The sequence below is a fragment of the Rhinolophus sinicus genome, linkage group LG03 (genome assembly GCF_036562045.2).
Source record: "Rhinolophus sinicus isolate RSC01 linkage group LG03, ASM3656204v1, whole genome shotgun sequence".
NCBI classification, from domain to species: Eukaryota; Metazoa; Chordata; class Mammalia; order Chiroptera; family Rhinolophidae; genus Rhinolophus; species Rhinolophus sinicus.
Window position 1 is genome coordinate 154,716,422 of NC_133753.1, and position 12,727 is coordinate 154,729,148.

At 37.4% G+C, this 12,727-nt stretch overlaps 1 protein-coding gene across 1 annotated transcript; it reads left to right on the plus strand.

The window, feature by feature from the left end:
* LOC109445594 (uncharacterized) lies at positions 1-3,929 on the plus strand. The gene is made up of 3 exons (XM_019728083.2): positions 1-478; positions 1,303-1,489; positions 3,657-3,929. The coding sequence occupies exons 1-3, from the start codon at positions 1-3 to the stop codon at positions 3,727-3,729; spliced, it is 738 nt and encodes a 245-aa protein (XP_019583642.2). The 3' UTR covers positions 3,730-3,929.
* The last annotated feature ends 8,798 nt before the right edge of the window (positions 3,930-12,727 follow it).

The window sequence follows — 12,727 nt, forward strand, 5'->3', positions numbered from 1 at the left end:
ATGAAGAAAGCTGATGTTCTTTGTCGGAAAGTTAGATATTGTAGAGTTTATTGTCGTTTTTGTCATTACCAAAAACGGGGCTGGCCAAGCACCGGTGCCCGGCACACGGCGGGGAAAATCCACACATGCCTATCCCTCTCTAAGACACAGCACCTGTTTTCTGGACTCTACCAAACTCGCGTGACAGAAGGGCCTCAGGCGCGGACTGGTCTCCTGGTGCTGCGGCCCGGGAGTCCCAGTCGCGCTCGGCCCCGCCCGCCCAGCGGCGCACGCGCAGTCGCTCGTCGGCCGAGCCGGCCGCTCAGGTCTGGTCTCGGTGGGCGGGGCGGTGGACAGAGCAGAGGCGTCGCCCTGCGCACGGCCCGCGCCGGCTCAGCCTTCCAGATCCACCGGTGGGGTCGGTCGCTGAGCTTGCGAGGAAGCCGTTGTTTTTCCGAGTCGCTCCTTTCCAGGCTCGGTCCGGTTGTTGGCATGGCCCGTGAGTGTGCGGACGGGTGTGGGAAGCGGCGGGGAGCGTCCGGCGAGGAACCTAATGGATCACTGAGAAAGAAGGCGGTTGGCGGGGAGGTGGGGGGCTGGCTGGTGAATCCCCATGGCTCCGGCGGGGTGGGGGACCCTGTCTTCAGTCAGCAGAGAGAGAAGGACCTTTGGCTCCGGTCCGGCCTGAAAGGTCAGGCAGGTGCCTGCCCTTCAGGTGCGAGTTTACACAGTAAAGGAACACCTCCCCGGAGGTGAGGTGTGTGGATCCGGTGTGTGGAGATGGGAGCCTCGGGAGGGGTCCGGGTCTGGAGGTGGTTTATAGCTGGTACTTAAAATTGTAAGGCCTAATAAAAACCGGGAGTTCCGAATGCGTCTCGGCCCTAGTTCTTTTGTTTGGCCCTCGCAGGTAATGTTTTACAAGCATCTGCATTTGCTTGCTTAACAGTTGGATTGTGATGGGCCAACTTGTGCGAGGTGTGATCTCTGTGTATCTCGCTTTCTCTTTCTACCCACACCCCTCAAAAGCCACAACTTATTTTGGAATACTGGCCCACATGTATAGATTATTGGAACGCCCGTTTTAAGAGATCTGGTGTGTACAGCCAGTGAACACCTTGATTGGTATGATAATACTCTTAAGACCTTAAGTGTTTACCTTTCAGCTTCCTCCTTGTGGTCTGACCTGGGAACACCATTGAGTGCAGTATACTCTGATGGCTTATCTTATTAAAAAGTAAACTTAAGATGCTCTTAAATAAGAGTCTTATAATGGAACTAATAATTTTGGAGATGGGAAAAGAGCATGACTGTTTCTCTTTATAGGTGGAAATCAACGAGAACTAGCCCGCCAGAAAAATATGAAGAAATCCCAGGAAATTAGCAAAGGAAAAAGAAAAGATGATAGCTTGACTGCCTCTCAGAGAAAGCAGAGGTCAGTGATATTCATGGAATTCTCAAGTCACCGAAGTTTTCATTTTAGAGAATCCTTGGTAGAACCAGGCAGAAAGAGGTAATGGTTGAATATCTGTTGTGTGCTAGGCATACTAAAACTACATGGGGTAGTTGTCTTCCCAACCCATGGATGAAGAATTTAAAGCTCTCAAGCTGTAGTCTGTCTTGCAGAGAATCTCATGCAACTCCACCACAACCATGAGAACTTCATTTAGCAAAATAATTGAACATCTTCCATATGCTCACTGTTAGGGTTAGGTGTTAAAGGATACAACATTTTCAAAGCAGACATTCTACTCAAACTTGTCTGGATGACAAGTGACTCGATTATAGTAATAACTGTTTTGAAAGACACAAAAAAAGTACATGTAGCTATATTGACTTCTGAAGATCCATTGGGCTGGAGAGAATGCAAGTACACAGCTTTGATATACGACTATGTGACATATAAAACAAAACTACAGAAATACTTTGAGCTTAAGTGAAAAAACGCATTCGTGTTTAAAAAAAAGTTAAAGTTTAATTTTATTCTAAAATCAAATTTTGTTGTCCATATGGAACTTGTAGGTCAGTGACTCATTGACTAACATGCTACAGCATGGTTTCTCTATGGTCTTTGAGCCTGGCTGAACATTAGAACCATCTAGGAAACCTTGCTGTCAACCCAAACCTATGCCCTCCACAGGTCTAGGGTTGGGCATTAAAAGGTGCTCTAGGTAAGTTGTATTGTACGTAAGTTAAACCTGACTTTTAAAAAGCTCCCCAGGTGATTCTGATGTGCAGCCAGAGTTAAAAATCATTGTTTAATGAGGTGGAAGACCTTAAATATCACTTCATGCTTTCTTTCTATGACATTTATTATTAAAATGATAAGCTTTGCCTTAAATTTCTGTTTACTGACATTGGAATAAAAGTGAAAGTAGTACAGATCAGTGACCCTAATTAGAGAACCTAGTCTAGCTTGGTTCAGTAATAGCCACTATATAATGAATTCCAACTTGTTATAAAGCTCTGTGCTAGGTGGTCTATATGTATTATCTCTATTCGTCACAGCCCTGAAAACTGGTATTAGGCCCAATGCATAGAATAGGAAACTGAAGCTCTGAACTTCCATTGCAATACTAAGGTCATACAGCAAACACAACAGAGCTTGGTTTTAAACAGAAAACTATCACTATTCTTTTCTACAGTACCTCGTTTCTTTGTAGCTGTCTTATTTTTCCTTATTTTTCCATCCTTGTTTTTGCTATTGTCTTTGCAGAAATGTCTTACTGTCCTGAACAGAGATACTTATCCTGAATTAAAATATAATATTAAATCTATGCAATAACAAGATAGGAAAGAGCCTGGACCTTGAAATTGGGCAAACCTTGGTTTTTATTTATTTTGGAGAAAATTATTTAGCTCTCAGCCTTTAATTTTTTTTATTACTTTTTTTAATCTGAAACATGGCAATAATAACTCAGAGTTGTTGTGAGATTTAATCAAGAGCCAGTAAAGTACCTGGCACGTAGTAAGTGTTGACTACATAGCCATTTAATTTGGTAGATGGTCTTCTGGACCATCTACCCTAGGTAGTCTGGTTGTAGCTCACACTTAGTATGGCATCTGGAGTTCAGCCAGAGGCACAAAAGGTTAAGAAAATCCCTGAATATCCTGCTTTTCTTTAGTGTAATCCATTTTTAATCACTAGCTATTGGGCTTTTGGACTTGTAAGAAACTGAATTGCTTCATAACATCTGTGTTCTAATCCTAGGTACCACTTAGGATATCTAGGAGACTTCATAAATCCCCCTTTTTTCAGGAAGAAATATAGAGTGAATTAATTTTGTTGACAACAAAGAGTGTCATTTCTGCATAAAGCTAGCTAATGTCACATGCCTTTATATATATATATATATATATATGTATATATGTATATATATTCATAGCTATTCCTGAGAACAATGTTGATATGTACTGCTCTGATTTTGAAAGGGCTTTGAGGTTATTTGCCAAGGTCACAATAACAGTAAGGGTGGAATTCAAAATAATATCTGACTTCAATTCAAGCCTTTCCATTCTTTGCCTTCTCATTCTGTCTCCATCCATGAAAATGGAACACATGAATGTTTATATCGTCTTTTAAATTATCTTCTAGTATACTGAATGGGTTGTAGATAGAAAACAAGTGAGAACATAATCAGCTTTTCTGTAACAACTTACAGCCTTTTCTCCCATTATAGGGACTCTGAGATCATGCAACAAAAGCAGAAAGCAGCTAATGAGAAGAAATCTATGCAGACAAGACAAAAATGATGACTGACTATTTGGAACACTTGGGTGCTATTGCCAACTAGGTGTATCATAAGCTCTATGATCAAGATTTTGTAGAGTGAACAGTCATTACGTATGTTATAACATATCCTTATAAAACTGTTTTAAACTTTACCTTCAGCCTGACTTAGTGTAATATCTCAGAACCATTCTTCAAAGAATAAAACACACCATGCATGTGATATATTGGTGAACATTATTTTTTATCAACAGTGAGCATGTATATAATTTATTAAAGAAGTAATGTGATCAGATAATAGGATCTCATATAACTCTAGAATCTTTGCCATAAATTTTTATTGTATAGAATTTAAGATAATGGTTATCTATTAGTAATTTTGCTTTGTAATCAATGGGTTTGCTAGAAGAATTTACAATAGATACATAGTACAAATGACCTGGAATAGCAACTAAATGAACATAAACTAAATGAGATCTCAGTAAGAGTTCTACTTAGAGCTTTAACATTTTTTGAATAAGTGCCTTTTTTTTAATAGACTATTTTTCAGAGCAGAATTAGTTTTACAACGAAATTGAGATTTCCCACATACCCCTGTCCTTCTCATGCAGAGCCATCCCCACTGTGAACATCCCCCACCAGAGTGGTATGTTTGTTATCATTGATGAACCTACATTGACACGTCATTATCACACAAAGTACATTGTTTCATTAGGATTCACCTTTGTGTTGTTAAGAGTGACATTTTTTAGTCTGTTCTGAGACTCTTCAAAAACTTAGGACTTAATGATGGTTATAACTTTGGAAATATGTTAACCTAGAGAAGCTAAGGTTTGAGACCTTTTGCTATTCTGAAGTAAATATGCATAATTATTGCAAAGAGAATTAAAATACCATTGAAAAAAATAAAAATAAATAAAAAATACCATTGAAGTAGTAAATAACATAACTTTAAAGTATTATTCAAGTACTTGATTTTTTACTTAATGCAATTAAAATTTTTACTGATCATCTAATATGTCTACCAATATGTTAATGGACAAATCTTCAAGAGTTCACCTAATATCTTAATGAAGGTTCTGGTAATCTTGTGATAAGTCGCTTACCACTGGTATCACCCATAAATAGGATAGAATTCTAAATGTCTCTAATACTAAATGAGGCAAACAAGAAATTTTCTAGCTTGAGTTTTTATCTTCATAGTAGGACTGATTTTCATTTAAATTAAAGCTTTGTTCTAATTCTTGGGTTAACTTCAGTCTTCAAAACTTTATATGATAGTAGTCACAGGGTAAAAGGATTACAACAGCTTAAGTTACATTGTGATAAAAGGGATAATGAAGAAGTCTGATTGCACTACCAAGGTTCTTTATGGATCTGATTTCTGTAATTCTATCTCTAGAATTTCTACACCAAATGATAAGCCATAATACAAAGAACTTTTTATGCTTTAAGCCATATCTTTTATTTGCTTTTTTTAATGAATAATTTCCAAGTTTAAAATATCCTATGTAATGGAATAACTTGAGACTTTTTAATAAGTTAAATAATTCTTATAAATCTAGGGAAAACTACAGTTCCAAAAGAACATGAATATTAGGATAAAGAAGCTCTCTAGGTTGTAATTAATCATTAAGACTTAAATCCAAACTGAATGTTATTAATTTTTTATGGTATTTTGAAGAAATTCATTAAGATAAGGGTTTGATTTTTAACTTCAACATTACCAGACATTTCCTCCAGATGGACAGCAAAGTTATCTAAGAAGAAGAAAAGTGTGATTGCTGAAATATATTGACATTTCAGTTTTTTTTTCATGTAGTATATTTAAGCAAGGTAACTAAAATAGCTAAACTTCTAAAGAGGGAAACTGGTTAGTTATAAGATAGGGGAAAATACAGGTTAATAATTGTAATCAGTTGGTAAAGTTAATTCATGTATCAACTTTAGATATTTCTTTGATTTGTTGCCAAAGCAAGATAAAATTATTTAGAAGAAGTAGAACCAACTTTACAGTGTCCTTTGGAAAATACCAAACTCCATGGAACACCCTTATTATAGACATTAAAAATACTGTCTTGCATCATCCTTAACAGGAGGTAGTGCGTTATTATTAGCAATCTTGCTAAGTCCTGCTGGAAATAAGAGGGAGCAGCTGCTACTATCCAAGGTGATATACAGAGGTCAGTTTCATCAGTTACTTGATTCCCTTTGAATGCCTTTTCTATTAATGGCAGAGTAAGAAATTGTTACCCGCTTATCAAACTAGCCTGTTTTTGAAAATTGGTCTAAAAGGGAATATTGATTACTGACATTATTTTCCCTACTTTAACAAAATATATTTTTATCTTTTTTCCCCCCATGTTTTTATAGATGAGAAGAGTTTACCCACTTCTAGAAACTGACAATCTATTTTTGTATAATATTTTCAAGTTCTACCTTGTAAAAAGAGCTTTCCTCTTTAAAACAGGTGTACTACTGCTGTTAGCTTTGTACACCTCAAATATATTCAATATTTGTCAATCATACCTCAACAAAGCTGGGGAAAAAAACATATCCCTAAAGTGAAACCTAATATAAAATTGACTTTAACTATCAGATTATGAGATTTGTACATTTTACCATCTGTGTCGGGGTTTTAACAGTGATATAAACTAAGCAGGGAGCATGTCAACTTCTTTAGGTAAATTCCTAATTGCCTTTGGTGATAAAGACCTATAAACACCAAAATTTAATTTAAAAATTGAATTATTTTTATGAAATTGTCATTCGTTGTTTTCCATTAGATCAAAACTGAATAAGAACACTTATTAAACTGCTTCTTACAGCTTCATCTGCTAAAGTACTTGCTATATAATAATGTACTGGAATATGTTGTCTTTCCAGATGGCCGAGTTATGAAAATATCACTGAGATAAGAACAATGACTACAAGTTGCTCAAATGCACTTCCCTATAAATTCCAGAAAGATTTAAAACTTATTACAGACTTTTCCTTACAACCTTGCTTCTTAAAAACAAAAACCTGTTACATAGTGCTAATTAGCTAATACATATTAGGTAATAGCATTTGCCCAGGAAAATTTAGCTTTTAAAATTTCATTATAACATTTATAGAAATATTTTCCATGTCACATATTACTCTTGCTACTTTATCAGTTGGACATGACTTTGCTTACAGGTATATCAGTGCAGGAACAATTCCTTGCATTATAGTTTGGTAGAGCCTTTCTCTACACTTGTCAGTTTACAAGAAATGGTTTACCAATCTCTCTGAAATCGAGACACAATCCTATTGAATATTTTCCTTTTATAAACATATTGCATGTCAAGAACTTTTTTGCAGGCGGATGTCAAAGGTTCATTTGGCCTTGTACCACTCAAGATGATTGTTAGGGTGGCTTATGAATGGATATTTAATATAGTTATGAATTTTAATGTATGCTTGAGGAAATATAACCACATCAAAACTTCATGATAGATTGGAATTTTTGGTTACAAACAGAATAATTTATTAATAACCACAACCATTATTTAAAAGGATGAGAGACTCCAGGGTCCAAAAGTTGAAGACTCAAGGCTTTGGAAAGGTTAAGAGTTGAAACCTCCAGGTATCATGAAGACATTTTTTTCCCCACAGTGCTGCTATCAGGTTGAAATCCTGACAACCATTTTCAGTCTTTATGTCACTTAGAGTGCCTCCAGATGGACTTGTTTGGGTTATGTGCCTTCCCCTCGGCAAGAAGAGGACAGTTCATCAGAGTTCATGGTATAAGCAAAACTATATCCAGTGAGGAATAGGTGGTCCCCCAAACAAATCTGGGGTTTAGTTGCCAGAGGAAGTAGGGATGGATGGTGGGCAGACTAAAATGAAATAAGAGTCCAATACTCTAATTGTAAGGCTAAGACTAAGTTTTAAAATTACAGATAAATGATAATGCAAATCATGAAGGTGGTAAGGGAATGTCTGAAGTGTGAGAAGCAACAATGAAGCTTATACCATTTGTATCTCTACCAGCTTTCAAAGTCCAAAAATGCAATGCCTGCTCATTATAGAAAAATTGGGAAAATGCAACAAAGGGGCTAAAAGAAATTTGGCAATAAATTAGGCAGTTACTTAGAAAACTAAACATACCCTTACTGTGTGTCCCAGTAATTGCTCTCCTCGGTATATATTCCAGTGAAATGATAATAAAGAGACTACAGCTTAAATGTACATTTCAATTGACTTTTACATAAAAATACTCCACCCAGATCAAGATACATAGACATTTGCAGCACCCTAGCAAGCTCTCTTGTTACTACTTTTATATAATGCCCCCATCTATCACCATGGATTAGTTCTTTGTTGTTATTTTTGGATTTTTATGTAAGTAGAATCATTCAGTATGTACTTTTGTGAGTCTGGCTTCATTTGCTCAACATTGCGTCTGTGACACTCCTCTATCTTATGTGTAGCAGTTTATGCTTTCTCATTGCTGTGTAGCTTTCTGTTATATGAGTATACCATAATTTAGTTATCCACATTACTCTTCATGGACATTTGGATTGCTCTTAGTTTGGGGCTATTATGAATATATGTATCTTTTGGTGGTCATTAGCACTTATTTCTATTGAGTGTATTCCAGAGACTGGAATTGCTGGGACATAGGGTATATAAAAGAGTTGTATATTCCTCTCAATGCTTATGCACACATTTAAACATACATATACTCGTAACTAAGGGATGTGGGGAGTTTCCTAGGGCTGCCATAACAAATTACCACACATTTGGTGGCTTACAACAACAGAATTTATTCTCACAATTCTAGAAGCCAGAAGTCTAAACACAAGGTGTCAGCAGGGCCAATCTTGGGGAAAGAGTCTAGGGGAAACCTTGCTTTCCTCTTCCAGCTTCTAGTGGCTCCTGGCATTACCTGAGTTGTGGCAGCATAGCTTCTATTTCAGCCTTTGTCTTCACATGGCCTTCTTTTCTGTCTTCCTGTCTTCTAAGGATTTTGTCATTGGATTTAGGGTCCACTCTAATCCACAATGATCTCGTCCTGAGAGCCTTAATTATATCAGCAAAAACCTTTTCCCAAATAAGGTCACATTCACAAGTATCTGGTGGACTATTTTGGGGCCACCATTCAACCCACTACAAGGAATTTTGTTTTGTTTTCCTACAAAAATGGGAAACTTAGCTGTAACTTGATATTTTTGTTTTTAATAGGCCTACAGGTCAGTACATATAGATCTGACCAGAGTATAGATGTACAATAATTTCTCCAGTCATTTCCTTACTCAAGGACAATCAAGACGTTTGTAAGCTTTTGCCATGACAAATTCTATAATACTCATATACATATATTGGCATACACCCCATGTAGGGGTGCTTTTATGTATATAAGAATGGATTTTTTTTTTTAATCTATGAGGCATTTTCTTTTCTTTTTTAAAATTAATTTATTTATTTAAGTCAAGTTGTTGTCCTTTCAATCTTAGTTGTGGAGGGTGCTGTTCAGCTTCAAGTTGTCCTTTCAGTCTTAGTTGTGGAGGGCGCAGCTCAGCTCCAGGTCCAGTTGCCGTTGCTAGTTACAGGGGGCACAGCCCACCATCCCTTGCGGGAGTTGAACCGGCAACCTTGTGGTTCAGAGGACATGTTCCAACCAACAACTGAGCCATCCGGGAGGCAGCTCAGCTCAAGGTGCCGTGTTCAATCTTAGTTGCAGGGGGCAGAGCCCACCATCCCTTGGGAATTGAACTGGCAACCTGTGGTTGAGAGCCCACTGGCCCATGTGGGAATCAAACCGGCAGCCTTCGGAGTTAGGAGCACGGAGCTCTAACCACCTGAGCCACCAGGCCGGCCCCAAGAATGGATTCTTAAAGGTAGGATTCATAGGGCAAAGGTATATGTGTTTGTAATTTTAAACATGTTTTCCAATAAGAGGGTAGCACTTCGTAGCTCCATGCCCTTGATAACATCAGATATTATTAATCTCTAATAATTTTGCCAACCTGAGTGAGAAATGGTTCTTAGTTTTTAATTTGCAATTCCCTGTCTATAGATCTTAAGCATATTTTCATGTTTATTGGACATTTGTAATTTTTTTTTGTGAACTCCCCATGTTTTCTGTCTGCTTTATGCTTTTTGTTTTATTTGGTCTTCACATGTAGGTACTACAGTGATGGCCGTATTTATAAAGATATGGGATTTGGGTAAAGGAATTTCCCCCAAGGTCACCAGCTAATAAGTGGCTGGTTAAGGATATGAACCCAGGCAGACTGAGTACAGAGCTTCCAGAGTTGAGGCTTATTTTTATACTTATTGGACATTTTTTTCCTCTATGACTAATTTATTTTATCTTTGCCTGTTTTGCTGTTTTTACTTTTAATTTGACAAAGCTCTTTTTAAATATGTAAGGAATATTAGTATTTTCTTACATGTTACAAATATTTTCCAAACTATTGTTTGTCCTTTGATTTTATGTTGCTTTTGCCATAATTTAAAATCACATAATAAAACGTATAGTTTCTTTATGAGTAAGGATATCAACTGATAGACTTGCCCTGTGTAACATGTTACAAATTTTTAATGTGAACTCAAATGCCTTTATTTGGGTGGAGTAGGTGGAGTGAGTGGGGTGTGGTGGAGGGATAGCCTCAAATTTACTGATTACAGTACCCACTACCCCTTACTGCTAACTCTTCCTTAACTCATTTATATTACCTGCCTGACCCTCAAAAGGTATTTGAGTTTTCAATCCTTGTGTGGTTTCTTGTTTCTATCTTAAGATCTCACCTATCCCAAGTTTATAAAAATCACCTAGAATGTATTTGTGGTATATGATGTATATATATATATATATATATATATATATATATATATATATATATATATATATATATATATATATATGTAGGGAGTCCAAACCTCATGTACTGGACGACTAATTATATCTTTAGTTTATGAATTATACTACCATTTGCCCATTCTATAATTCAAATATTCTTCCAAAACATCATTTGGAATTTTCAGTTTTCTGCTGTTCTAACAGTTTGGTGTGCACTCTATGCAAATCACTGACATATCTCTGATCTCCTGACCCGAAAGCCTAAAGTAACGTAGGGGTAAGGAATTAATTGGTTTTGGCCTTGTCCTTCGCATATTCACCATTCCACTTCACAATTCCAATATACGTTATTCAAATTGGAAATCTGATTACTAATCACTTGAATTCTTTATTTGAGTAGGGGCAACTTCAAAAGTGACTAAATGTAGGTTTTTGGTCTGAAAATTCCACATGCACCAAGATTGGTTCCAGTTCATGAAGAAATTTAATGTTTACATAAGTGCCTTCAAATCTGATGAAAGGGTTTCCTTTGGAAATTCACTATGTTATGCTTTGAGTGCTTTGTCTATCATATGAAATAACTTTGTAAAATACAATAATTCAAATCTGGATGTCACCACCAGGAAAAACGTCATAATTTCTTTGAGGACAGAAATATCAGAGGTTAATTTTTGTTGAGCCAGATTCTGATAAGTAGAAATACTTTTTCAACAAAGAACCTGCCATTGAGTGGCCTGATGGCTCAGTTAGTTAGAGCATAAGCTCTGAACAACAGGGTTGCTGGTTTCTATTTCCACATGGGCCAGTGAGCTGCGCCCTTCACAACTAGATTGAAGACAATGAGCTGTAGCTGAGTTGCTAGAGGGGCGGCCAGATGGCTCAGTTGGTTAGAGCACAAGCTCTTAACAACAAGGTTTAACAAACAAGGTTTGTAGGTTCAGTTCCCTCCATGGGATGGTGGGCTACGCTCCCTTGAATATAGAGACCGGACTTGGAGCTGAGTTGCATCCTCCACAACTAGATTGAAGGACAACTTGGAGGGCCCTTGGTAGGGCCCTGGAGAAACACACTGTCCCTCAATATTACCCCCCCTCAAAAAAAAATTACTCGGAAGTTAATTTGATTTAAAAAAAAACAACAAACCTACCTACCTACCTACCTACCTACCTACCTACCTACCTACCTACCTACCAGTCGGGCTGTCAAACACAATGTTGCCAGTTCAATTCCTGGAGTCCCACCAAAAGACAGTGGGCAGCGCCCCCTACAACTAAGATTGAACACAGCACCTTGAGCAGAGCTGCCACTGAGCTCCTGGATGGCTCAGTTGATTGGAGCATGTCCTCTCAACCACAAGGTTGCCTGTTCGGTTAGACTCCCGTAAAGGATGGTGGACTGCGCCCCCTGGACCTAGCAACGGCAACTGGACTTGGAGCTGAGCTGCGCCCTCCACAACTAAGATTGAAAGGACAACAACTTGACATGGAAAAAAAAGTCCTGGAAATACACACTGTTCCCCAATGTCCTGTTCCCCTTCCCTAATAAAATCTTTAAAAAAAAACCTGTCATTTAAAATTCATTAAAACATTCCTCCTTGAAAACATGCAAAGTGAAAAGAGCCAGACACAAAAAGCCACATATTATATGATTCCATTTACATGAAATGTTCCAGAATAAGTAAATCAATACAGAATGGTTGTGAGGGGCTAGAGGGAGGAAAGAATGGGAGTGACTGCTGATGGATACAAGGTTTCTTTTTGCAGTGATGAGGTAGTGGTAGTGGCTGCACAGCCTTGTGAATATACTAAAAACCATTACATTGTATGCTTTAAAATGGTGAAAAATCTAATTGAGCTTTAAAAATATATATATTTCTTATATCTATAGAAGCTAAAAGGGGAGGCCTCAAACTTCCTTGGATGGACCAAGGAAGTTTGTAGTAAATTATAATATATACATGGAAGTCATATGGCAATACTAAATGTCTAACAAAGAATACTGGAAAAATAAATGGTAAGAACTAAGAACAGCACTTGATCCCATTTTTTTTCTTTTTTGAGTTCAAAAATTTACTGAAAAAGATTTGGAAGAATGGCCATTAAACTAAATGTTAGGGTTAGGAAGTGACTAAGGGTATGAACTCTGCTGCCTGGATTCTAGGCTGCTGTGTAAACACTCTGTACCTCAGT